The sequence below is a fragment of the Sorex fumeus genome, unplaced genomic scaffold (assembly GCF_029834395.1).
Source record: "Sorex fumeus unplaced genomic scaffold, SorFum_2.1 ptg000013l, whole genome shotgun sequence".
Lineage (NCBI taxonomy): Eukaryota > Metazoa > Chordata > Mammalia > Eulipotyphla > Soricidae > Sorex > Sorex fumeus.
In genome coordinates this window covers 30,463,573-30,490,284 of record NW_026606070.1, presented here as the reverse complement: position 1 = coordinate 30,490,284, position 26,712 = coordinate 30,463,573, and the positions used below count along the sequence as shown (strand labels likewise).

The 26,712-nt window shown below is 36.7% G+C and overlaps 1 protein-coding gene and 1 pseudogene across 33 annotated transcripts in view; both read left to right on the top strand.

Annotated features, from left to right (window-relative positions):
• Nucleotides 1-26,712, top strand: part of FIP1L1 (factor interacting with PAPOLA and CPSF1) — a 70,473-nt gene that overhangs the window by 27,239 nt on the left and 16,522 nt on the right. For 18 of the 33 annotated variants that reach the window (XM_056111338.1, XM_056111334.1, XM_056111335.1 and 15 more), the window contains 3 exons: nucleotides 6,233-6,340; nucleotides 17,241-17,334; nucleotides 20,739-20,895. In XM_056111338.1, the coding sequence (XP_055967313.1) occupies nucleotides 6,233-6,340; nucleotides 17,241-17,334; nucleotides 20,739-20,895 (359 nt within the window). The remainder of the gene's footprint in view (nucleotides 1-6,232; nucleotides 6,341-17,240; nucleotides 17,335-20,738; nucleotides 20,896-26,712) is intronic. The other 15 variants (XM_056111340.1, XM_056111339.1, XM_056111366.1 and 12 more) reach the window with 1 other exon arrangement.
• Nucleotides 17,976-18,093, top strand: LOC130020823 (uncharacterized; annotated as a pseudogene).

Sequence of the window (26,712 nt, the reverse complement as noted above, 5' to 3'; positions counted from 1 at the left end):
GTTCCTAGCAAGGAATGGTTGACATCAAGATGAGAACTAAGATGACTATTGATTGGATTTTAGAATGCAAAGGTCATTGGGGTCAAGGGCAGCTGCTCTACCCCTGAGCCACATCCCTGGCTGGAATGAGTTAAAAGAGAGAACGAGAGGAGTAGCATTAGAATATTTTGGATTTTGGACCACATGTGCCTTAGTTTAGGATTTACTCCTTGCTCTGTACTCTGGGCTTACTCTTGCCTTGGATCAGGACCCTATGTGATGCTAGAAAGATTAAATCAATGTGCTCACCAAAGTGGCAAGCATCTAATTCTTGTCTATTCTGGACTCTATTTTTTGTTTTTGTTTTGGGGCCACACCAGCAGTGCTCAGGGATTATTCCTGGCTGCAGTCAGAAGTTACTCTTGGCGGTGGTCAGGAGACCATATGTGATGCCTGGGATTGAACCCGGGTTGACTGCATACAGGCAAGCACTTTGCCCACTCTACTAGTACCCTGCTGGCTTCTATCCTGAACTCTAGTTTCTAAAGGATTTTTTTAGTCCTTTTTGTGGGAAGAGTGGAGAAATAGGCCAGTAGATAGAGGAAGATGGGACACTATCTAGAGGGAAATGTGAGGTCAGGTAGTTTTTCCATAATCAAATTATATTAATTTATTAACTTATTTTTTAAATGTATAGTAATAACTTTCATTAGTCAAAGAAATTGCATTAAAATGAACAGGAGTACTGGAAGAATAAAATTGATGATGCAGGAAGTATGAAGGGACACTTTTTAGCACAGGTTCTAAAGCAGATCAGAAGGTATGAGGTTACCCTTAAGTGAAAAGCCCTTGGATTGTTCATTTATAGTATAGAAGGGAAAGCAGGATAGAGTGTACCAGAGAAGGTTGGAGGTTAGGTAATAGTGATGGGGATAACTGAAAGTGCTTTTCTGATCATTTTATTATTTCCTAGCTACCTGGGGAGTCAACTTTACCTTGTTGAAATGAGCATAGTGGACTTGGGTGCCTTATGTTAAGAACAAAAGAGACTCTGGGATCGTCATTTGGAGTAGGTGAATAAGATTAGAGTGACTCTGCTAGGCAATAACTGAAGGATGAAATTGGGGTTGAGAGCGAAAGGTTCTCCTGTTTTGCAGGATGGGTAAAGTAGACATTTTTCTATGTTGATTGGAATGCTAGTGGAAAGAAAAACTGATGACTCAGGAAAAGATTCTGTGTTCTACTCTTTTTGAGGTTAATGACCAGGGGCTCACAGACAGTTTGACATGCTTTCTTTTGGCAAGAATGCATCTGTTTGTGAAGTGTAGGAAGAGTTGGATTTAATCGAGTTGAGATTATACCAGGCAAATAGAATAAAGGAATAGCAGGACAAGAAAAATGAGACTGTAGAAAGAGGACAATAAAGAGAGTTGGAAAGATAGTAGTCCATGGGACAAGGAAGAGAATACAAAGAAATGATAAGTAGCAGATTCGTTGCTAGTCTAGGAAAACAAATGATTAACAACCACCATGACCTATAGAAACATCTGGCATGGCAGTTCTGTCAGTTTTTGTTTTTGTGCCATACCAAGTAGTGCTCAGGTTTTCCTTTGTGCTCAGGGTTCATTCCTGGAGGCAAGTGCCCTACCTGTTGTATTTCTCCAGCCCCAATTCTGTCACTTTTAGATATATAAAATATAAAAAAATATTTCTCATTAGGAAAATTTGTTTTCTGGATCCAGCTTTAATTTGGTCAAAAGGATAGTATTAATTACTGTTAAATACTTTAAATATTTCTGGGTTTTTCCCACCCTCTTCTGTATTTTATAGAGACTTGGAAATAACATTATGGAGAAGACAGTTAAAGACATAGAGACTGGATAACAAATATTTAAGGGGATGATAAGCTCTTCTACTAAGATGAAGGCTATATTTTAATTTAGAATTTTGAATTCTTCAATTAATATAAAGACTGCTGTTGCTATGTTTACACAGGACTATTTATGTTTATTTTCTACTTTCCTTGAAGTGCTGGGGTTCTGAATTTCTATATTGCCCAGCATACATTAGTAAAACATTAACATATCAGGAGGTTTTACTTATTCTTTAAAAGTTTTATATTCTGTGGAGGCTAGAGCCATAGTGCAGCAGATTTTGCCTTGCATGCAAGGTTCAATCCTTGGCATTCCATATGGTCCTCCACACACTGCCAGTAGTGCAGAATGCAGTGCTAGGAATAACTCCTGCCATCACTGGGTGTGACCCCAAAAATAGTCAGTCAATAGACTGTCAGAGGTGACTCCAAGTTTTGAAGTTTTTTTGATTCATTAAAAAAGTTTTGTATTATGCGATGAATGCAGAACTTTCTCGCAAAATTAACACACCAGTATCAGATCACATCAATAAACAAACAGAACATTACCATTAGTTCTAGAAGCCCCTGCCTTTTATTTGTATTCATTTTTAATGTTTTGGTTAGACGAGAAAGCTAAAGAAAAAAATTGCAAGTAAGTGTAAAGTGTATCTATATACTGTTCACCCAATTTCATCAGTTATTAAAATTTTACTGTTTTTTATTCCAAATATTTTTTCTGGCCCCTTTGTAAATTGTAGCCAGCATGCCCTTTTATTCCTAATACGTCGACAGTTTTTACCTAAGAACAGGAATATCCTGTTGTTTAATCATACAATATAATTTTCAGTCTTAAAATCTAATAGTGAATCAGCACTTCCATCTAAAATACACACCATACATTTTACTCAATTGTTCTAATAAACCCATTTATGGTAGTTCTTTTCTTGTTGTTTTTGGACCACACCCAGCTGTACTTAGGGTTTAACCCTAGCTCTGTGGTCAGGGATCACTTGTGGTGCTTGTGGGGACCGCAAGTAGTGTCAGGGGTTTAGACTATGGCTAACCTTGTGCTTGTGCAATGCAAGTGTTCTACCTGCTGTACCATCTCTCTGGACTCATGTAATAGTTCTTTTCTTTCTTTTTTTGTAATCTTTTTTTCTTTAATTTAGAAATTCTTCGTATTTATTGATACTGAATTTTACAAGAGTACAATCTAGTTGCTTTGTAAATTTCCTTCAGTTGGGATTTTCTCTTCTGTTTCCTGCATAATAGATTTGCACAGGAATGTGGTGTCCAGTTGATGATGTCTTGTTCATCTTGGTGCAACAACTTGTACACTTGTGATATTGTTTTGTTTGATTATTCATGATAATTTTATTTTGCTCATTTAGAAGTGGAGGTATCATTTGGGTGACAGTATTGCAAAACTGCTCTTGTCGCTTTTGTTCTTAGTAAGTAATCTGTGAGGAGGCTATAAATACTCTGCTCCTCTTTGAACTTTCCTCTCATTTTAGGATCCACTGGTTGTTTGCTTTAATCACTACTATGATGGCTACAAAATAGGGATTTTTATTTCTTCCATTTGTTTGCTTTTTGTTTTTAACATGAATTCTTTCGCCTCCATTTACTTATCAGACTCATTTATCTTTATTTTGTGTGAGACAGTGTCGTTTTATAAATATGGCTTATTTTTGTATATAATACATAAACTGAACAATTGTTTGTATACCACATGTGCATGTATATATGTAAAGAGAGAATGTGTGTGTGTATACAAAATTCATATTGATCCCCCAATTGTTCAGATTTTCTCTGTAGGAGTATCTTCAAACTTCTCTTCTGGCTTTTTGAAACATCCTCAATTTTTTTTTTTTTAATTATTTATTGGATCACTGTGGGAAAAGTTACAAAGCTTTCAGGTTTAGGTCTCAGTCATGCAAATATCAAACACATTTCCCTTTACCAATACTTGTTTTTTACCCCGAAGAATCCCAATAAAACCCCACCCCCTCACCCCTCCCAGTGCCTGCGAGGCAGATGAATTCTAGTTAACACTCTATCTGCTTTGATTAGATTCATTGTTTCAATAAAAGATGCACCACTATTATTTAGAGTTTACCACCCCCCCCCCCCATCAGACATGCTGAAAAAGCATTGTGAAGTGATTTGCTTTCTACAGCTGGGTTCAAGAATTAAATGTTGGTTTTTGGATTTCCGTTATTTTACTTATTAACCCTGGAAGTATTTCTACTGAAAGTCAGATAATTAAGAGATTGGTTTCTGTGCTCTGGAGTCATGGCCGTGCCGGAGAGCTGCTTGTGGGGGGCAACTGGTAACCTCAGTAGGGCGTGAAGGACGGACTGGAACGCCCCCCTTCCCAGGAGGTTTTAGTCGCCAAAACATCCTCAATTTTTATCTTTTGATTTTACCATACTTTCCAACTTATGTTTGTCCTTCCCCTACCCTTTAGTCTAAAAGAAACTATTACTTACATACTGGATGCCTTTTAATGGAAAATAGTAATCAAAAAACATGATCTGGGCACTAGCTATGATACTATGGGGCTATCAGTGGGGGGTTTTTTTGCCTTTTCAGAAACCAGAGCTGAAAGTTCAATAGGAAGTTGCTGAATATATATTAAAAATTTAATTGGGAAGTTGTTTTTCTTGTACTTCCAATTAGGGTTAGGGTTTGACTTCACTTTTCCTAGTTCATTATTGTACTTTCTTTTCCAACGGTTTAAACCTGCTTCCAACAATTTTAGTATATACTTATTTTCTTAATCTCAAAGTATACACAAAATGTTCAAAACCTACATTTTTCATATTGAGGCTTATAGTCAAAATGTTTAAAAAGTTTACTTCAAAGTTATTATATTATTTAAAGATAATTTGATATGTTTCTATTTGCATTCAATTCTGGCATTTTTTCTTCCATGCTTATTTCACGTACTAATTTTTTGTTCATATAAAACATTAGACATGATCCCCCCCCTTATTTAAAAGCTGTGGTTTACAGTGTTTAGGATGACTTATTACAGGCATTCAGTATCTCACCCCCAGTCCCTCCACCGTTTTGCTCCATTTTCCCCACCGTCCTTAAGTCTGCCCCCGTAGTAGACCCACAGTAATTCATATTATATTGCTTGTTCCCACTAAATGTCTAATAATGGTCAAAAAATACTTCAGTAAAAGAAAATTTCTGATAGTTGTATATCACCATGTGGTTGTTCTTGTCTAATCTGTTGTTGCTAGTTAAACCTTCTATGTTAATGTTTTGGTTAGTCGAGATTAGTTGGCTTCTACTTTATATTCCCATCCAGTGGTGTGTTTCTGCTAGGGTTCTTGGTATTGTAGAGTTTGGCTCCAGAAAATCCAGAGTATTAACCTGGCAGTCCACATGGAGGCTTGGTGGCAGCTATTGGGGTGTGAGTGTGGCTGCCAGGGGTTTTGGTAGGACAGGAACTTGGTCCACCCCCTTCCCAAGATCTCCCTGGAAGTTTCAGCCAGAACCAGGTATCCAGAAATTTGGGGGACTAGTTGATCTCTTTTGAGATATAATTACGAGTTGCTAGAACAGGGCCAGTAGATGAACTTCTGTGGCGGCGGCAATGGGATAGACATACTATCTGAGGCGTGGTTTATCAAAGGTATACTGAGATTTTTCCTGTTAATGACCACTTTCTTTTTTAATCTGGTTACTTGTTTCTTTTTATATAAATAAGCAAATACACAAAATTAACTTTTTCTTATTACTTGGAAAGAGCATCTATTAATCCTTTAGAGAATTATTGAGATTGTAAATATCAGAACTTTCCATGGATTATATCACCAGCAATAAAATTAATTTTTTTTGAAAGTTAACTTTTTTAGAATTTACTTTGGAAGAGTTGAATTATTTTAAAATAGAATTTTTATGAAATATATATATATTGTAGGATTTTATAAAAGACATCAGTGTTACTTTTAACTGGGTAGACTAAAATACTTATTATTGAAATATGGAGATAATAATTTTCAAGTAGATTTTGTGAAATTGCAGAAGTAAAGGTTATTTACTAGTGTAAAAAACTAAATTTATTTGGTAATGTAATGTTAAATAAGCCCTGGTTCTTTTCACATGTCTACATTCTGACATCAAACCTTATGTTGAGAAATATTATAATTGTTCTGGAGTTAATAAAATGTTATGACATGTCTCTATTCAAGTACACTAGCAGTCTTAATACTAAAGCAAGTTTATTTTAGTTTAGTTTATGTTACTTGGAGAGAATAAATTTATAGGAAAAAGCTAAAAATCTTAGGGTAAAAGCATGTCAAGGAAAAGAAAAGAAAAAAGCAGAAGGGGGGTCAGAGGCAACAACATGTAAGAAAAACCATAGAAAATTTATCTCACCAGAAACAGCAGCTCTTCTCAGTCTCAGACAAGTACTGCCTCCAGAAAAGCCAGTTCAAGCGTTGGGAAGTGGCAGGACCGATATGGGAGGGCCGAATCACCTGATCTAAGGTAAGGCTACTTCTAAACACTGGATACTCCCTGATGTTTAGATAATCAGTGTTGTTTTGTCTTAGCACTAAAAATTAAATTTTGATTAGATGATCATATTTTTAGCTCTTAGATTAGTTTTATTTTGTTTTTTTTTTTTTCTGTATCGAATTGTGGTATTTTAAAGATAACTTTTGAATCAGACTCCTTCACCTTGCTAGTTGTCTGTCTTTCTGCTGGTTTTTTATATATCAGTTGCATGGAACCATGGCAGTTGATGTTCAGTTGATGTTTGCTCTTCCCTTGCTATAGATTTAATTGGCGGGCTGGGTGGGGGTTTGTGGGAGGGGTGGGTATGAGGAATTGAATTTGATGTCATACATCCAAGACTTGTACTACTGCTGTGCCACTTTCCTGCATAGTTTTTTTTTTTTAAAAAAAGTATTATTATTGATTCTTTTTTTGGCCACACCTACTGTACTCCAACTTAGTCCTGGTTCTATGCTCAGGGATCACTCCTGGCTGAACTTGAGGACCATATGGGATGCCAGGGATCAAACCTGGATTGACTAGGTTCAAGGCAATAACCCTCTGTACAGTACTATCACTCTGGTCCTTACTTGTTCTTTTAACATACTCTATTCAAATAAAATCCCTAGATGGTTTTCACTATATGTTGAATAAAATGTAGCCTACTGAGCCACTATTTAGGGCTTCTAGAATAGGACGGCACTAAACCACATCAGTTATTTTTTTCCCCAACCCAACTATAGTGCATATATTTACCATTTCATTAGGTTGGTCTACTAGGTGTCCTGAAAACTAGTTTTGCTTAATTTGCTATGTTTTTACTCATAATTCATTCTACATAGAATTTTGGTTTGTATTGTAAGTCCTACTTATTAAACTATAACCTTGAATGGATAAGACAAACTTCTGAGTCTAATAAATTGTGAGCTATCATTTCCATGGGATACAGTGGAAAACAAATATATTTAGGGTATGAAAGTACATTTTCAAGAGTTACATAACTGATCAGGTAGAAAATATAGACCATTTAAGTTTTCTATCTGAAGTTTTAAGCAGTGATGGTATGGAGGAAGGGTGTGGTTTTCTTGCAGATTTTTAAGTTTTCTTGCTGAACAACTTGGTGTTACATTGTAGCACTGTAGCACTGTCCTTCCTGTTCATTGATTTGCTCCAGTGGGCACCAGTAACATCTCCATTGTGAAACTTGTTATTGTGTTTGGCACATCCAATATGCCACAGGGAGCTTGCTAGGCTCTGCGGGTGGGATACTCTCAGTAGCTTGCCAGACTCTCCAAGAGGGATGGAAGAATTGATCCTGGGTCGGCCACATTCAAGGCAGATGCCCTACCCACTGTGCTGCCACGTTAAATTAACATGTTTAATTACTATTTTTTAGAAATTTAAAATGTGTAAATTTTGGGCATAGATCTTTGACCATTACATCTAAAAGAAAATCAAAAGAGGAAATTCTGTTTCTAGATTTTTTTTTTTTTTACGGTATCTTCCCACTGAGTGGTAAAAGTTTGTAGTCAACTTGCTGAGGAGATGCAAATATGAATTGGAGTTTTTTACAGTGTTTGTTAATTTCTGTGAACCCCAAAAGAGTGAGTGGTGTTTAAAGTAGTCTGGCTTTAAAATTATGTAATGTTTAACCAATAAATTATTATTAACCAATTAAATTTTAACCAATAATTAATTGGTTATTTAACACATAATGCAAAGAGAAATGCATGGGCTAATATTTTAAACTGCCCAGTAATGTTGACATTCTATTTGTTTACCAGTGATAAAGGACTAAATAAGAGCTTTTTTTTTGCTTTTTGGGACATACCTGGAGATGCACAAGGGCCACTCCTGGCTCCGCACCCAGGAATCACCCCTGGCGGTGCTCAGGGGACCATACAGGATGCTGGGAATCGAACCCAGGTTGGCCGAGTGCAAGGCAAACACCCCACCCACTGTGCTATTGCTCCAGCCCCAAAAGCTTTCATTTTTAATGTGGTACTATTGTTCTGAAACTCTACATCTTTGTGTATAAAGAATAACTGCTTAAACTTTACAGCTGCTTCTTCATGCATAAGTACTGGATTGGGATGTTCAGTTCATTTTGAATCTGTGTGAATTTGCGAAATTCCCGAAAATCTCTAGACTTCTTTTTTACATATGTGAAATGTTGATGAAAATAAACTAATATTCCAAATAAGACTCTTTCAATACTAAAATGGTTAACATGACAAGAAGATCTGAGAAATGACAGATTGTGTTCAAATTCATGACTAGTTAAAAGAGAAGGTCAGAAAACTGGGGAGTTAACTCAGAGGGCTAGAGTACATGCCTTGTGTGCAGAAGCTGGGATGTTGTCCCCAAACTTTGTGGTCCCTTGTGCATTACTGGGATGATCCTGGTGAGCCTGGCATCATTCATTGTTGTCTAATTACTGAACCTTCAGACCCAAATAGCTGGACCAGATATCATTAGATATCTGTGTTGTTCCTGGGTCCCTTAAATACTGCTTAGGAGCAAACTCAGGACTATTTGCCTTTTAATACTTGTGCAGGGACATCCACTTTCACAATCAAAGGCATAGAAATTATTATTTTTTTTTCCATTAGTGAAACACCATGAGGTACAGTTGTAGACTTACAAATTTTTGTGCTTGGGTTTCAGCTATACAGTGATAGAGTACCCATCCCTCCACCAATGCCCATTCTCCACCACCACTAATCCCAGTATCCCTCCCATCCCCCATCCCCCCAATCCCATCCTACCTATGGCAGAGCATTCCCTTTTGTTCTCTCTCTCCCTTTGGGTGCTGTGGTTTGCAAAAGAGGAATTGAGTGACAATCATGTTCGGTCTATAGTCTACTTTCAGCATGCATCTCCCATCCTATGAGGATCCTCCCAACACCCTGTATTTGGAAGGCATAGAAAAGTTTTTTAGTATCAGTCATTCGCATATTTAACTCAAAATAGTTGTGCTTTCATGCCATAGGTTATTTTCATGAAATAAAATTTCACCAGAAAATGATACGTCTCACTGCGCAGTAACTGATTCCCCCTCTTTCTCACAAAGATTTTTGAAACACAGAAAACACCTGACCCTTGACTTTATGATTAATCTCAGGAAATATAGATAGCAGGAAACTTGACAGTAGGAAGTTTTCAGTACCTATTTTGAGCTTTTGAAAATTTAAATTCTCCAGTTAAAAGACTTCTATTTGAAGTGGCTTGAAGTGGCATGCATATTTGTGTATTCATGTATATCTACATATACATGTACGACTCTTAAAACATAAAGTAGAATATCCCAAAATTCTAGTTCTTGATTATTATAAGAATTTGGTGTCTTCCTTAATTATTTTGCTTTAATTTTTTTTTTGATAAGCAAGCAGTGGAACACCAGTCTTACATTTGTTTCTTTTGATTCATATAATGTGTTTAAAATTTTAGTAGAACTCTTGAAAACTAGCCATACATGCACATGCATGCACGTAGTATGTAACAATGACATTTGTGGGTGTATGTGCATTTTATGAATTGAAATTCATTATATATGTTAAGCTAATTAGAAGATAGAAATTTTAGTGAAATAGAAAATTATAATTTGCAATATGGATAATTACCATAATTTGATCCGATTATGGTTTATTTTGTTTCCATTTTGTAGTATCAAATTCTGTTCGTTTTAAGTAGTTGCAGATTTTTAGTTGCTTTATTACGTTTTTCAATATAAAAATGTTTTGAAACTAGTTTAGACTCTTTAGAGAGGAATACTAAATATTACTTTTCAATGGGAATGATTAAAATATACTTGCTGACATTTCTTAAATTAAACAAAGCAAAACTGACTATTAAACATTAAATAAAACTGGCCTCTTAAATCCTGCCTGTTATGTATTAATAAGTGAAAACTGAAAATATAATTATACATTTATGATATTAGCATTCTGGACATTTATTGTTCTGTTATGTAGCTTGGAACATTTTATGTGATGGTATATAATAAAGACTTTAAATTCCTTGTAGAATGGTATATAATAAAAACTTTAAATTCCTTGTAGAATGGTGTCTTTTCCTATCAATGATACAATTATTATTTCAAGCATAAATGTGGTATAAAAGACTTTGTTCCAAGCTCTACCCAGAAATGAGCTAATATGTTGTCCTATCTCTCCAGCCCCAACTCCACTTTAGTTTTAAGCAAACAAGAATTTAATTTCTCTATACCTCTGTTCCACCATGGCTTTATTAGTCTTTCTTCCCCCTCCCTTTCTTCCCTCTGCTATTTGCTGACAACTCTTCTTAAAAAAAAAAAAAGTTATTTCACTTAGCATGATACTCTATGTCTGTCCCTCTCTTTCTGACTCATTTCACTGTGAGTCAGATACGTATCAGTGAGACGTATCATTTCACAGTGAAATGAGTCAGAAAGAGAGGGACAGACATAGAAGGATTGCACTCATTTGTGGAGTATAAAACAATATAACATGAGGCTGACACCTAAGGATAGTAGGTACACGGGCCAGGAAGATTGCTCCATAGCTGGAAGCCTGCCTCATGAGCAAGGGGAGAAGGCAGCTGGAATAGAGAAGGGATCACTGAGAAAATGATGGCTTGAGGAACCGGCCAGGATGGGAGATGTGTTCTGAAAGTATGTAAAGGACCAAACATGATAACCTCTCAGGGTCTAAATTGCAAACCATAATGCCCAAAAGTAGAGAGAGATTATGGGGAATCATGTCTACCATGGAAGCAGGGGGAGGGTGGGAAAGGGGGGGTATACCAGGAATATTGGTGGTGGGGAATGTACAGTGGTGGAGAGATGGGTGTTTGATCATTGTGTGATTATAACCCAGACATGAAAGCTTGTAACTATCTCATGGTGATTCAATAAGATTTTTTTAAAAAAGTTATTAAAGGACCAGGATCTACAAAATTATTTATAGTTGAGTTCTAGACATAGAATTCCAGCACTAATCCCACACCAGTGTTTCCAGGTTCACTCCCCTCCACCCCTGCCCCCTGTCTCTTACCTCCACCCCCCAACTTGTGTCTTGAGGAGCACCTCTTTAAGGTTATCATGGAGTTGCCATAGCAACTCATGATTTCAGTGTTATTGACTCTTTGGTTTGTATATTTAGCTGTGCTATTTGTTTGTTCCTGCTTCTTTTAGATGTAGTACTAGAAATTAATATATTGAAGACAGTTTAAAATTTTGATGAAAAATCTTATCAAAAATAAAACTAGCACTGGAGCGATAATACAGCAGGTCGGGCATCTGCCTTGCATGTGCTGACCTGGGTTTGATCCCCAGTATTCCATATGGTTCCCCAAGCACTGCCAGAGTGCAAAGCCAGGAGTAATCCCTGTGCATCGCTGGTGTGACCCAAAAAGAAAAAAAAATAAAAGTATTAAAATCTATTCACAGTATATACTATTGAAAATTATTGTGCTCGTAGAAGAAAAGTTGTTTAAAAAATTAGTGTAGGGGTAGGAGGAATGGTACAGTGTTAAGGCATTTGACTAGTATTTGGCAGGCCTGGTTCAATCTCTTTTTTTTTTCTTGTTTATAATTTTATTTATTGAATAACCCTGAGAGCAGTTACAAAGCTTTCTGGTTTAAGTCTCGGTTATACAATGAAACACCCTCCCTTCACCAGTGCCCATTTCCACCACCAAAACCTCCAGTATGCCCCCCACCCCCCCACCTGTGGGGCAGATGATTTCCACATTACTCTCTCTACTTTGATCACATTCAGTATTTTGACACCAGACCTACCATTATTATTTGGGATTTTACCCCAACACTCAGATCTGCCAAAAAGGCAGCAGTAGACAATTTGTGTTCTGTTGTTGGTCATGAACAACATATGATGTCACACGGCCACAATAGTGGCCTTGAGATTTTGGAATTCCACAATTTTAACAAATATGGAGGGATTTCTGCCCAAAACCACTGGGTTCCGAGATTTGTTTCTGAGTCTCTGGGATAGTGGCCGTTAAGCAGCTTGATCAGGAGCCAGAGAGGCCGATCGTGGGAGGAGACTCAGGGTCTTTTGGGGGCAGAGAGGAAAGGGTCGGCTCCTCCCTCATCCCATAAGGCCCCGCGTGTCTCATCACTGAGGGCCCCAAACCTGACTGTCTAGTGGCCTCTGGAGGATACCGGCCACTGAGGAGCAGGTGCAGGGACAGGACCCTTTCCCCCCTGGGGTGGCCCGGAAACAGTAACCTACTGTGTTTTCTGTGCATATTTCTGCCAAAAACCGTTGGGTTCCAAGATTTGTTTCTGAGTCTCTGGGATCATGGCCATTACACAGCTTAATCAGGAGCCAGAAAGGCCGTTTATGGGCGGCGACTTGGGGTCTCATTGGGGTGGGAGGAAAGGGCCGGCTCCACCCCCATCCCGTGAATCTTCCCCGTGTGTCTCGTCACCGTGATCCCAAACCTGACCGTCCAGCTGGCCTGGTTCAAACTCTTGTACTGCATATGATCCAGGTATGGCCTCAGAACCCGAATAAAGAGCAATGACTCTTTAGTTGAAATTTTATTAAAAAATGTATGTAATGATGACTGTGAGTTATCAGAGTTAAATAGTGTTTTTTTGTTTGTTTTTTTTTTGGTCAGCTACTTTAAGCACTTTTCAGAACAGAGAAGGTAAATTCTCTTTGGCATTGCATTGTTGTCCTCAATATTGGTATATGTTAAAGTTAGCTGGGAGCTTGAAAGAATTGCTGCTCTTAGGCTTTAGAGAGTGTTATGAAACGCTTGGTGTGTACTCTGGGTAGTGGACTTCAGAGAAGTTCCCCAGATGATACTAATAGTAACGTTGAAGATCCGTGATTTTAGAGACTGGAGCCTGACTGAGCACCTTGGATTTTCAAGAAAAGCTACGTGGCTTCAATGAGAAAACTGGCATTTATAAAGCATTTTACAGTCTCACAGAGGTCTTTTCTATATATAGTTCTCATTTAACTTACATATCTGCCTTTTGGAAAGTCTTTTTATAGGTAATGACTATCAAGAGTGGATCGTGTTCCTTTATTGCAAAATAGGTACTACTATTTAACTTAGAATCCTGCACATAATATTTCTCCATGTTCATTCTTTTCTCATCTTCATCCCTCTTTCTAGACAGGCTTCCCTATCTCTCCCATGTGGCCGAATTTTCATGTCTTTGAAGACTGTCTTTTCTTTAAAAGCTCTAATACCAGTTTCTGTGCAGAATTGTTAGAGATATCAGTGTAGATTGCCCTGTATTAGGCAATCAGACCAGTGAATCTGTCTTTCATCTGGGAGTATGAAATAACAGTCTAGCGTTATTTTTTCCTAAGAAAACTCCTTTAAACTACCTGTTGCCCAAAGTCTTATTAGAAGCTCTGTTGTAAGAAAGAACATTCATAGATTTCTGCAAGAGCATGTGACTCAGTCACTCTTCTAAAAGAGGTCCTGACTTCTCTTGGAAGTAGTAGTAACTGAAAGTTTGCAGCCAAACCTTGGACTCTTGAAAAATATATGTATCTGTACTTTCATAAAATTAGGTTCAGTATCATTGAGTCTTTCTGTTTTTTTTGTCTGCTGATAAAGAACTTTTGCTCAAAAGTACAGTAAGGGCCTTGGATAACATTGTTTTACTTGTAAATTTGCTATTTCGAGGAACTTGTTGGTCATGTCACTTACCATATCTATTAGCATATATTAAAATTAATTTTGTTACTAGTAAAATATCCTCAGATCAAGCCTGCCAATTAAGAGGGCTGAATTGTCAGGCAACATTGTCTAGCTTTTCAGATATCCTTTACCTAGCCTTCAGAAATATTCTGAGAAGCAGCTGTGAGATTCAGTTTTGTTGTTAGGAGAATAAGTAAAAAAAAAAAAGTAAAGGCCCTCCCGTTGATCATCGATTTGCTCGAGCGGGCCCAGTAACGTCTCCATTGGAGACTTTGTTGTTACTGTGTCTGGCATATCGAATACTCTTGGTAGCTTAGGAGAATATCAGAGATTTTGTCCCTGTTTAAGTGCTTGTTAGAGCTTGCAGTTATGGTTCAATTGGGTGGTTGTAACAAGTAAATTTTTTTCTTTGCTCTGTTATTTTTCTTGTATTATAATCTTTAATACTAAATGTTACTTGATTTTAATGTTACTCTTTATGAGATATTGCTACTCAATTTTTATATAAAATATACTGGATTGCTGTGCAAAGTTTATTTTCTAAAGAACTAAATTTTGAGAGAAAAGACTTAAAAACTACTCTACCATAGTTTCTAGTTTCTCCTCTCTCCCCCTCCTTTTTTAATATTATCATTCCTGCCAACGAACTTGGTTTCTCTTAAGATGAAGCTCTAATCTATAAAATGGGAATGATAGTTACTTTGTAGTTATTTTGAGGAATTTATAGTCCATAAAACAGAGTTTCCCATGTTTGATGCTATTATTACTACTAGGGAAAGGAGTCTTCAAAGACAATGCTTTGTTAATCTTACACGTATTAAGAATTTGTTAGTAGTGATGTCTATTATTTTGGCTGTTAAATAAAAAATTTCCAGATACATTTGAGACAAAGAACTAACAAACTAATCTTTTGTGTTTGTTCATTTTACCCTGATTTTGTCATTTTAAAAATTTGTTGTATCTTTACAAGCATCTCTCTCATCCCTTCCTGCAAATCAGCTCATTAAATGGCATCTTAATTTTAATTTGATATAATTCTATAATAATTTCAGAGATGTTGTCCTATTAGTCCCAGAAGCAAAGGTAGAGGAGAATTTTGTGGCTAGTTAATGCTTATATTAAACTATAGATAATGAAGGCTTAAGCATCTACCATGTTTAGTTTTTTTTTCAGCTTTTTAGTACGCTTTAGTTCAGTATAGGGAATTTCTTACTAGCTCTGTTAGCTGTTCTTCTTTTAGACACATTTTTATACCTGGTTAATCTGTTCTTTGTAGAAATTGAAGTTGTAGTAAATTCTTAGCATAATAAAACCCTGCTGAATAATTTTATGCACTGAAATAAAATACTAATAACTTAATAAGGTTCAATATTTTCCATAATATGGCATTAGACTGTCATTGTATTTTGAAGATTACTAATCTTTGTTGAATATTGTGGTTTTTTCTTTGGAATATATTTAATATTTTGGTGGGAAAGAGGTTAATTTTGTATTTCTAATTTAAAAATTAAGTTCCATTTTTATGTAGAAATGCCTGGTCAAAGTAACATGAAAATGTAAGCAATTAAACTTTTCAGGGTTCCTTTTACATATGAGACTGATAATCTCATTTGTATGTTATGGACGCATTGCCATTTTGAATCTTAGTGATTAATAGTGATTAATCCATTTAAAGCTAAAAGGAAAGTAATTAGATTTCTCAGCTATATTTAGGACTGCCATGGGTTCTAGGATTTTTGAAAGTGGAACCCCTTAGACTATAATGAATGATATATAAATATTTTCTCTTGACTCAAAAATTGAGTTTTTATTTTTGGATTTATGTTTTTCTACTTTTGACAGTTGGAGAATTTGCCAACCAAATTGCAAATGCAAGTAAATAAATGAGAATTTGTTCTTGATGGGGATACATTTTAAAAGATGGAAAGAAGATAATCCACATTGAAAATTGAAAGTATTGGAATAGGAAATAGAGTAGAAATAGACTTTTTTTTTCCATTTTGGGTCACACCTGGCGACATACAGGGGTTACTCCTGGCTCATGCACTCGGGAATTACTTCTGGCGGTGCTCGGGAAACCATATGGGATGCTGGGAATCGAATCCAGGTTGGCCATGTGCAAGGCAAACGCCCTACCCTCTGTACTATCATTCCAACCCCAGAAATAGATTTTTAAAGTGAAGTTAAGGTAGCAATAAATGATGAAAATTGTAGCCTCATTACTGTCACTGTTCTCCCGTTTTTCATCGATTTGCTCGAGCAGGCCCAGTAACATTGTGAGGCTTGTTACTGTGATTGGCATATCGAATACATCATGGGTAGCTTGCCGGTCTCTCAGAGAGGGGCAGAGGAATCGAACTCGGTCGGCCATGTTGGTCCCTTGCAAAGCAAACGCCCTACCCGCTGTGCTATCACTCCAGCCCTGCCTCATAACACATGCACACATGCCTTTATTTAGTTGAATTTTGGGATTTTAAATATGTATATGTATCAGAGGCTCTGGTTGCAATGTGCTTTGTTGTTTTATCATTTTATCTTTTCCTATAAGTAACTTCTCTATGGTTGTATATACTTTGATAATGTCCTTTGGTATGTTAAACAGCTTTTAACATTTTACATTTAGAAATTTCACTTGTTATGTAACTCCCCATGTGAACTTAGATGAAGTTCCTTCCCACATGGGAAGTTACTTTTCCCCCCTTTTACTTTCCAATACACTTTTCTACTTTCTGACAAAAAGAAAAAAGAAAATTAACTTCTTAGATTTTCCTCCTGTAGCTGTCTTTTGTGGTAGACTTTTTCTGTATAAAGAATTGCAGATACGATTAGACATCAGTAAGGCATATAATATATGAGTTCTGACTAAAGACATGTTATTAGAAATGACAAATTGACTTAAATTAAGACTTAAAAATTTAAGCCTTATGGACTTAAATTTTTTTATTTGTTTAGCAGTTATTATCTTATTCACATGAAGGTGTAGATTCAGTGGAGATTATTTTTTAAAAAATAATAAATTTAGAAGAAAACAATAAGAATTAAACATTTATGATCATCATTTTATGTGTTGATTCCAATTTACTAATAAAGTAATTTCTGTAGCAACATAACTATCTAAAGTATATGACGAAGGGTTTTAGATTTTATTTCTTACCTAATGCTTGTATTATTTCTCAGACATTTATTAATACTGCAACTAATTAATTCAATTTTTGTGTTACAGGCGATTACCTGGGGCAATTGATGTTATTGGTCAGACTATAACTATCAGCAGAGTAGAAGGAAGGCGACGAGCAAATGAAAACAGCAACATACAGGTTTAGCATTTTTAAAATTACTATTTTGGTTTTGGTTGGGGATTATGCCCAGCAGTACTGTGGGTTATTCTTGACTCAGTGTTTGCTCCTGACTTGGGGAATCCTGTGCTGGGGACTAAACCTGAGACTCCTGCATGTAGATTATACACTCCAACCCTTTGAGCTATCTCCTGGTCCCTAAAAGTTATTACTGTGTGTGTGTTGAGAGCGGGGTGGAGGAATTTGTTAAAAAAATTTTTTTGTGATTCTAGGTGTTACAAAGATTTTTAGATATGGTTAACAGTCACTCATTAAAAACACTTCTTATAATTTAAATTTTTTTTTATTTTTTCAGTAAAAAAAAATTATTATTATTATTATTTTTTGCTTTTGCTTTTTGGGTGATACCCAGAGATGCTTAGTGGTTACTCCTGGCTCTGCATTCAGGATTACTCCTGTCAGTGCTTGGGGGACCACATGGGATGCTGGGGATCGAACCCAGGCCGGCCATGTGCAAGGAAAACACATCACTATCGATCCAACCCAGTAAAAAATTGCTTTTACAATTATCAGGACAATAATTGTGAAAAAAAATTTTTTACAATAATTTTATAATAATTATTGATTTTTATAATAATTATTGATTTTTATAATAATTATTGATTTATATATTATTTTTTTAAAGACAACCTAAACATTTACTATAATAAGATCATGTATGTGTCCCTAGACCTAGTTCTTTTACCTACTTAGGTCTGGTCAAAAATGATTGTGATAAATTGGGGAGTAGGGGAGTGGGACATTTTTTTCCAATATTATGAAATTTTAGAGGAATGTCATCACATCTCTCATGTGCATGGCTCATCATGCCTATCACCAAGTTCCAGTACCATTGTACCAGCTTCATTGAACGAAACAGAAATATGGGACAGATTTAAGGAAGACAAAGAAAGGCATTGATAATATTTTTGCTCTCAGAGGATAAGCCACTTAAACAGTCTGGAATAGTTATTCTTCATGATTAAGCAGTTTGGGATACTACTAGATTGTATTTATGTATATCTTTTTTTTAAGCTTACAATGACCATTTTCACTTTTTCTATTCTTTAAAAATATGAATTAAAATCTTGTAGCATCATTATGTGCCAGATTTATTTGATATATTACTGTTTGAACTAGATTTACTTTGTTTTTAAGTGAAATAAAAGAATTTGGGTTATCACTAACCTAGATAATTCAAGTTAGAATTTGCAGTTACATTCAGCTATTGGCTTGATCACACTGTTTTGTTACTAGTTTTCTTATTGAGTACTTTTTAAAATATTTGACAGGTTAGGGAGATGGTAGAGTGGTTAATGTGGCCAACTTGCTTCCCCTTTCAGCACATGGCTTCCCAATATTGCTGGGTTTTGCCCTAGCGACCTCCAAGTTTTGCTGATTTGGTCCTGAAAACTCTGCACCACCAGGGTGATCTAGTAACTTTGGCACCTCAAACCTAAGAGCACTACATCATAAGGTCTGAGCATTGGTTGAGGACTGATGTGGTTCCTTGGTCCCCTAAATACCACTTGATAGTCCTTCCTCCTAAAATAAAAGTGTTCATAGAGTTTTGGTTTTAGTCTTGATTATATAAAAGTTCTTTTTATTTCATTGTAATTTTCAGATCTGAAATATAAACTTAGCCCTCTGACTTCCAGAAATAATTATTTCCTATTAAAAATAGCTAACCATTAAAAAATCTTTTAAAAATTACTGTGCTTAATGGAAAGGAAAGAGCATAGAGCCACAGGTAAACTCTGAGCACAGTTGGTGTGGTACCCAAACAAAATTCAGATTGGAATTTTATGTATAAAGAATTTGATTTATCCTGCAAAGATTTGAGAAGTACAGCTAAATATGTGGTTTAGATTCCTGGCACTGTATATGGTCCCTCGAGCACCAGCAGGAGTGATCCCTGAGCACTGAGCTAGGAGTAAGCGGTATAGTACAAAAAAACTAAATATATGACATATCACCTATTTCTGCTCTTTCCCAAATATTCTTGCACACTGAAATTTCTGGGAATGTTTCAAGAATCTGCATTTCCAGGGCTACTGGACTGTGGGTTTATTTATGCCTGTAATAATAGGATACTACTAATATTTGATTCCTCTGTCACTCTCTGAGAGCTCGGCAAGCTACTGAGAGTATCCCGCTCACACGGCAGAACCTGGCAAGCTCCCCGTGGCGTATTTGATATGCCAAAAACACAACAGGGGTTGGAGTAATAGCACTGCAGGTTGGGCATTTGCCTTGCACATGGCTGACCCAGATTTGATTCCCAGCATCCCATATGGTCCCCCGAGCATCGCCAGGAGTAATTCCTAAGTGAAGAGGCAAGAGTAACCCCTGTGCATTGCCGAGTGTGACCCAAAGCCAAAAAAAAAAAGTAACAAGTCCCACAAAGGAGACGTTACTGGTGCCCACTCCAGCAAATTGATGAACTACAGGAGGACAGTGCTACTAATAGATGCAAAACCTATCTACACAGCCCCTATTTTGTAAGCACAGTTGTACTTTTCAGGTGTGAATCTTACTTACACAGTTACAGGACTCAATCTCTGGCTGCTGTCCTTCCACCCTGTTGATGTGTGTCATGAAGTCTCATGTTTAGTATCCTGGTGATTGCAGATCCTACTCTGTGAATGTCTTGACTGTGCTGCCATGTTGATTTTTTTTTTTTTCATAAAATTGCAACAGATATGAGAGTCACATGCAGACAAAAAATCATAATGACTTTTAACTGCTTTTAATTTGGACCACCTACTGTGGTGTTGGGAAGCATCAGAACTATACCCAGTGGTGCTGGCAGTGGAAACGTGATTTTTGGGATTGAACTCAGGGCCTTGTACATTCTAGGCCTGTTTTCTGCCACTTGAGCTATCTTCCCTGTGTAGCTATACAATTTTTGCTAATTTTACTACATTGATTTAATGTGAATGCTAAAATTTGGATAACAGGCTAATATTCATTTGTAAAGTAATTATTCAGAATATTTATCAATTTTTACCAAAACTTTAAAAGTGATTTTATTAAATTTTTGTCATTTTTCATAGGCTTTGATTATGGATATTTTAGAAGTTTGTTCAAGTATATATTTCACATATGTATCCAAGTATCATACACTTAGAAAAATGATTCCTGTCCATTGGTGCCCATGATGAAGGGATTTGGGTACACTGGTGATGGATGTGGTGTTGGAATTATGCCATGGGAATCCATCACTAACAGTATTGAAAATCACCGAACGTCAGTCAAGAAAAAAAGAAATTATTCTTTTCCCTCAAATATGTATATATGAATGCAACTTTTTATCTTGTTTCTTAAATGGGTGAAATTGTTACTAATTTCATATTAGTTTTTCATTAACTCTGGTTTGCTTTTAGGTTCTATCTGAAAGATCAGCCACTGAAGTTGACAACAATTTTAGCAAACCGCCTCCTTTTTTCCCACCGGGAGCTCCTCCCACCCACCTGCCACCTCCGCCATTTCTTCCACCACCTCCAACTGTCAGCACTGCTCCTCCTCTGATTCCCCCACCAGGTAAGTAGTAAATAAGTCATTGCCCTTGAAAGGAAAAGAACTCCTTGAGATTTTTTTTTAACTAAAAAATATTTTAACCTTTGAGTGTTTTTTTATGAATGAAATATAAGATGATGTGAACTGGAAGGTATAAAAAAGAAATTTTCCAAATGGAAAAGAGGAGAGATTTTTTTACTGATGCCCTGAGCAATGTAAAAAAAATAGTGAAATATATTTGAAAATATTATCTTCATTGATATGTATTAAAAGTCATGGATAGGAAATCAATATGTTTTCGATATAGATTTGCTCTACAATTGATAGCTGTGTCTTACTATTTTATCATAGCAAAGGAATTTTACTGAAGTAATAAATAATGTAAAGTTAATAAAATTGTGATCCTTCAAAGTAAAATTGATGAGTTTATATTCAAATATATATTGAGTTGTAAGGTTTGTTTAAAAGATTCGGAATAGTCAAAAACAGTATATCTCTGAAGAGACAAAATTGGTTCTGTGGTTTATATCTCAAACACTATGTCTGAGTGCTTATTTAATTTCAGGGAGTGGGAGTGTTTCTCCCTGTGGTACTCAGGGTTTACTTCTGGTTCTATGCTCAGAGATCACTCCTGATGGGCTCCAGAGGACCATGTGGAATGCTGGGGATCAAACCGGGTCAGTCGCGGGCAAGGCAAGCACCCTACTGGTGTACTATCTCTCTGGCCCCTTTTGAGTGTTTTTTAAAAGCAGCATAGAAAATTAAACTTTTGATGTATTTTTAACCACTTGGTTTTCAGTTATAGAATGATCGAATACCCATCCGTCCACCAGTGCCCTTTCTCCACCACCACGGATCCCAGTATCCCTCCCACCCTCCATCCCCGCATCCCACCCTGCCTCTGTGGCAGGGCATTCTGTTTTTTTTCTCTCCCTCCTTTTGGGTGCTGTGGTTTGCAGAAGAGGCATTGAGTGGCAATCATGTTCGGTCTATAGTCTACTCTCAGCACACATCTTCCATCCTGGGAAGATCCTCCCAGCACCCTTTAAATTCAATTTTTATTTTCAACTTTACATTCAGAGGCATTTTGAATTTTATTCTTTTTTTTTTTTCTTGTTGGGTCACACTCGGCCATGCACAGTAGTTACTCTTGGATCATACACTCAGGAATTATTCCTGGCGGTGCTTGGAGGAACATATGGGATGTTGGGAATCAAACCCGGGTTGGCTGTGTGCAAGGCAAATGCCCTACTCTCTGTGCTATTGCTCTAGCCCCTGAATTTTGTTCTTAATAAACTTCGAATATAAGTTCAGTTTTATGAACTTTATTCATGAAATTTTAATGATACCAACAAGGTTGATTTGGGACAATCCTTTTTTTTTCAAGGGAAAATGCCATTAATAAATGATAAAATTAGGTCCTAGTCCTAATAAAAATTACACGTACACATTAAAATTTACTTTCTATTAATAAAATGAGTTCAGATTAAAACCCCTATCTAAACTTTACTCTTGCAAGAGAGCTGCTGGCTGTGATTTGAGAAGTAGGTTAATAGAGTCTGAATAGTCCTTTTACTATGTGTTCTCATTCTTGGTCTCTAAATTGTAACTGTTCTTTTTGCCTTAAAACCACACCATCTTTGATTTTCTTCCATTGTCACCTCTTATCTTTAAAATGATAAGAAAATCAGTATGGAAACCGCCCAAATCTTTAGTGAATCTGTTTTCATATAACTAGCAGAAAGATTGTTGGGAGATAAGCTAGATAAGCTCATGCTTTGCATGCTGGAGGCCTAGGTTTGAATCTTAGCACCACATGATTCTAACACAGCAGAGTATGGTCCAGTATTATCCAGCCCTGTGCGCCCCTAACCCCCAAAAGGACTGTAGATTGTAGGTACTTACTGTAGATAACATTATCTCTAAACTTATGAATTTCTGTTCAACAGTAAATTTGTTCTGAAGCACGAAGCATTTAGAAATTGTGATTGGGCTTATGATATTTGAGTCTTTTGTGACCATACCTGGCTCTGCTTAGGGCTCACTCGATAGCACAGCGGTAGGGCGTTTGCCTTGCACGCAGCCAACATGGCCGACCCGAGTTCAATTCCTCCGCCCCTCTCGGAGAGCCCGGCAAGCTACCGAGAGTATCTCGCCCGCACGGCAGAGCCTGGCAAGTCACCCGTGATGTATTCGATATGCCAAACACAGTAACAACAAAATCTCCCATGGAGACACTCCTAGCAGTGCTTGGGAAACAATATGTAGTATGGGAGATTGAATCAGGGTTCACTGTGTGCAGAACAGGTGTCTTGCCCCGGTACTCTCTCCAGACCCTGATTCTTGAGTTTTATATGGTAAGAATTAACTAATGAAAAATATTGACTTATTGATTCATAAATGAGTTCTTGTCCTTTGATATAAATGGGGCCAGGGAGATGTTTCAGAGCCTCTTAGAGTTCGTGCTTTGCATGTGGAAGACTGGTCAATACAGCAGGACCCCCTAAGTATTCTCTAGGAGCAAAGTAGTACCATAGGTGGCCCAGAAAATCATTTTTGTAAAAAAGAAAAAGACAAATATAGAATTGTTAATTTTGAGCATTGGTTTGAGGCTGGAAATTGATATGTGTGTCTGATTAATAGCCCTCTGAGAGATTGCTTTTGTGACAGTTTTAAACTTTGCTACGTACCAAAGGTGAATTTCAAAGAAATTTTCAGGATAGATAGGATATGTAACTTGGTGATAGTACACAGATTTTATATGTATGAGGTCCTGGGTTTGATTGCTAGAAGGAAAACAAAAACAGAAGTTCTTAAAGTTTGCTCCCTAATATAACAGAGTCTAACATTTTATATAGGTCAACACTAGCAATTAATATTAGATGAAAAAATCAGTACCTCACTGGTATAAAAATATTTAGAAACACTTGACATGGCTGATATGTTTTTGGGGCACTTTTATTTATTTATTTTTAAAGAAAACTTCCATTTCTTTGCTGTGTAACTGATTCTAGGGATGATAACATATTTTAATTATATTTAGGTTATTTATGGCTTTGTACTATGAAGTACCGCTGATTTTTTTGTTGCTGACTATTGTCTTAGCTATTAAATTTTAATTCTCTTTTCTAATTTTTCCTTTGATGATTATTCTTAAATGCAATTTGTAAGCTATCTTGTCATCATTTATGGAATACAAAAATCAGATGACTTCTAAAACTGGCTTAATTTACCTGACTGTGGGATATTTGCTCAGGGTGGGAGTAGTGATGTACCAATTCATAAAGTACTTATAAATTGAAATTATTTAAATGTTTTTCAAAATGGGAGGTGCCAAAAGATTCAGGGCATAATATATTAGGGGATCTGGAAAGATGGAGGTGTTGGTAGTAATGCAGTTGGGAGGAATTTTGTGTATTCGCGTACAGCAGGTGTATTTCCAGCATGCTACTAACCACAGTTCTCCAGCAACTCTACACTGCCAGGGAGTAGCTCCTTGAGCTGTTGGGTGTGCTGCACTGCTTTTGCCCACAATGCCACTCTCCCCACACCAAAATATATATATATAGGGGCTGGAGCAATAGCACAGCGGGTAGGGCGTTTGCCTTGCACGCAGCCAACATGACCGACAGGTTCGATTCCCAGCATCCCATATGGTCCCCTGAGCACCGTCAGGAGCAATTCGTGCATGAGCCAGGAATAACCCCTGAGCATCGCCGGGTATGACCCAAAAAGGAAAAAATATATATATATATAAAAGAAAGAACCAGAATTCTTATTCAGGAAGTGTTACTGGAAATTCTGTTCTAATTGTTGAAGTGAATTATTCCATCTATGTCAAGAAAAAACAACAAAAAAAGCTCCTGTTGAATTACTGTTGAAATTTTAAGTATTTTCCTGATGGTGAAGTACATGCTTGCATACTTGTGGATAGGCAGTTAGGAAGACTATAGGTCATGAAACAGGTTTTTCTTTTTGATGTTTTGTTTTTGGGCCGCTGCCCTCATCACTGGTCCTGGAGGTCGCTCCCAGTAGTACTTGGTTGACCATGCAGTTCTGGGGGACTGAACCTGGGGTGAATAAAACAGGTTTTAATTACTTGCTGAAAGATAAAATTATGAAATTGCAATGTTTAATATATGTAACATAGGAGTTTATGCTTGTTTATTTTTTTATTATGGTAATACACATTTTAAAGTCATTTGTAAGTGTACAGTTGTAACATCACTATTATGTGTGTATAAGCTTTTTTCATTGTCCTTAAGTAAAAAGTAAAAGTAAAGGCCCTCCCGTTGATCATCGATTTGCTCGAGCAGGCCCAGTAACGTCTCCATTGGAGACTTTGTTGTTACTGTGTCTGGCATATCGAATCGAATACTCTCGGTAGCTTGCTGGGCTCTCCGAGAGGGGCGGAGGAATCAAACTTGGGTCGGCCATGTTGGCTGCGTGCAAGGCAGATGCCCTACCCGCTGTGCTATGTCCTTAACCAAAATTTTGTTCTCATTAAACATTTTAGTTTTCTTTCAGATTTCTTATTCTAGTTTATCTTATAAAATGGAACCACAAAATATTTCTCTTTCTGGCTTCTGTTTTTAAAATAAGAGTTTCAGAGTTTTGAACAAGCTATTCAGATTGTATTATATTTTATGTTAGGCTTAGGCTGACTGTTTTGGAATCAGTCTTTGTATTTTGTTTGTTTATTGAGGGGCTCCACTCCGTCATACCTGACCAGGCGATATGAATCTTGATAATTTTACTGCTCAGACCCCACAGTCCCGGGTGCCAGAAATTGGACTTGGGGCCTGGTTTGTGCACGCTAGCCCTCAAGCTGTCTCCTTGACTCTAATCTTAGTGTTTTATCTTCGTTAATTTTTTTATGATATTTGTTGAAAGAGAGAAAATATAATTTAATTGCGTGTATGTAATAGATATAATTATAGCTAATTTCTTACTACAGTAATCAGTATTATAGTTGTGATTATGGGGGTCTGTAATTCTTTGGAACATTTGAAATTCAGTTCATCAATAAAATTCTGAGTCATAAAGGACTCATAAACTGAGCCCAACTTGTGTGGACCTGACATAGGTCTCCCCTACTTTGGCAGAGGCTTGCTCTGTGCTGGACGATTATTATAAGCACACTTTACAAAGTATACTTTTGCCCTCTAATGTGCAGCTTTGTTATATGAAAATACTGTTTATATAATTTTCTAGTGTTTTTTTCAGTTAAACATTACGGAGAGAGGATAAGTGGTTAGTGAATTTATTGGATTCTGCACTCAGGAATCACTCCTGGCAGGCTCAGGGAACTATATGGGATGCCAGGGGTCGAACCTGGGTCTGCTGCCTGCAAGGCAAATGCCCTACTCACTGTACTATCTCTCCTAAGGCAAGGCAGTTTTTAACTGAATGAAATTTGCTTAGAAAGATGTGAAGGAAGAGAAAAAGGAAATGTGTGTTTAAGAGAGATCATGGGCTTGGAAAAAGCAAACAAAGATATATAGAGATGAGAGATAATGTGTTCAAGGGAAAACACCGGCTTGAGTAACAGGCCTCTCTGTGTTGTAATGATGGAATCCATTGAGTAGAAATTTATGGACAGTAATTTTTTTTTAATGCAGAGCTGCTTTTTTTTTTTTTAGAAAAATACTGAATTATATAGTTGAAATTTTTAATTGTGTCTTGTAAGGCTGTTGCTTTCTATTTCTACAGATCCTCAAATAATATTTCAGTTCCCTGAATCCCTATTGTTTACATATAAGAATATCGGCTGCTTTTCTGAAAATTTTATTCTTTTGAGAATGTCAGATGGTTTTTGCTATCATATAGCTGTACTCGACC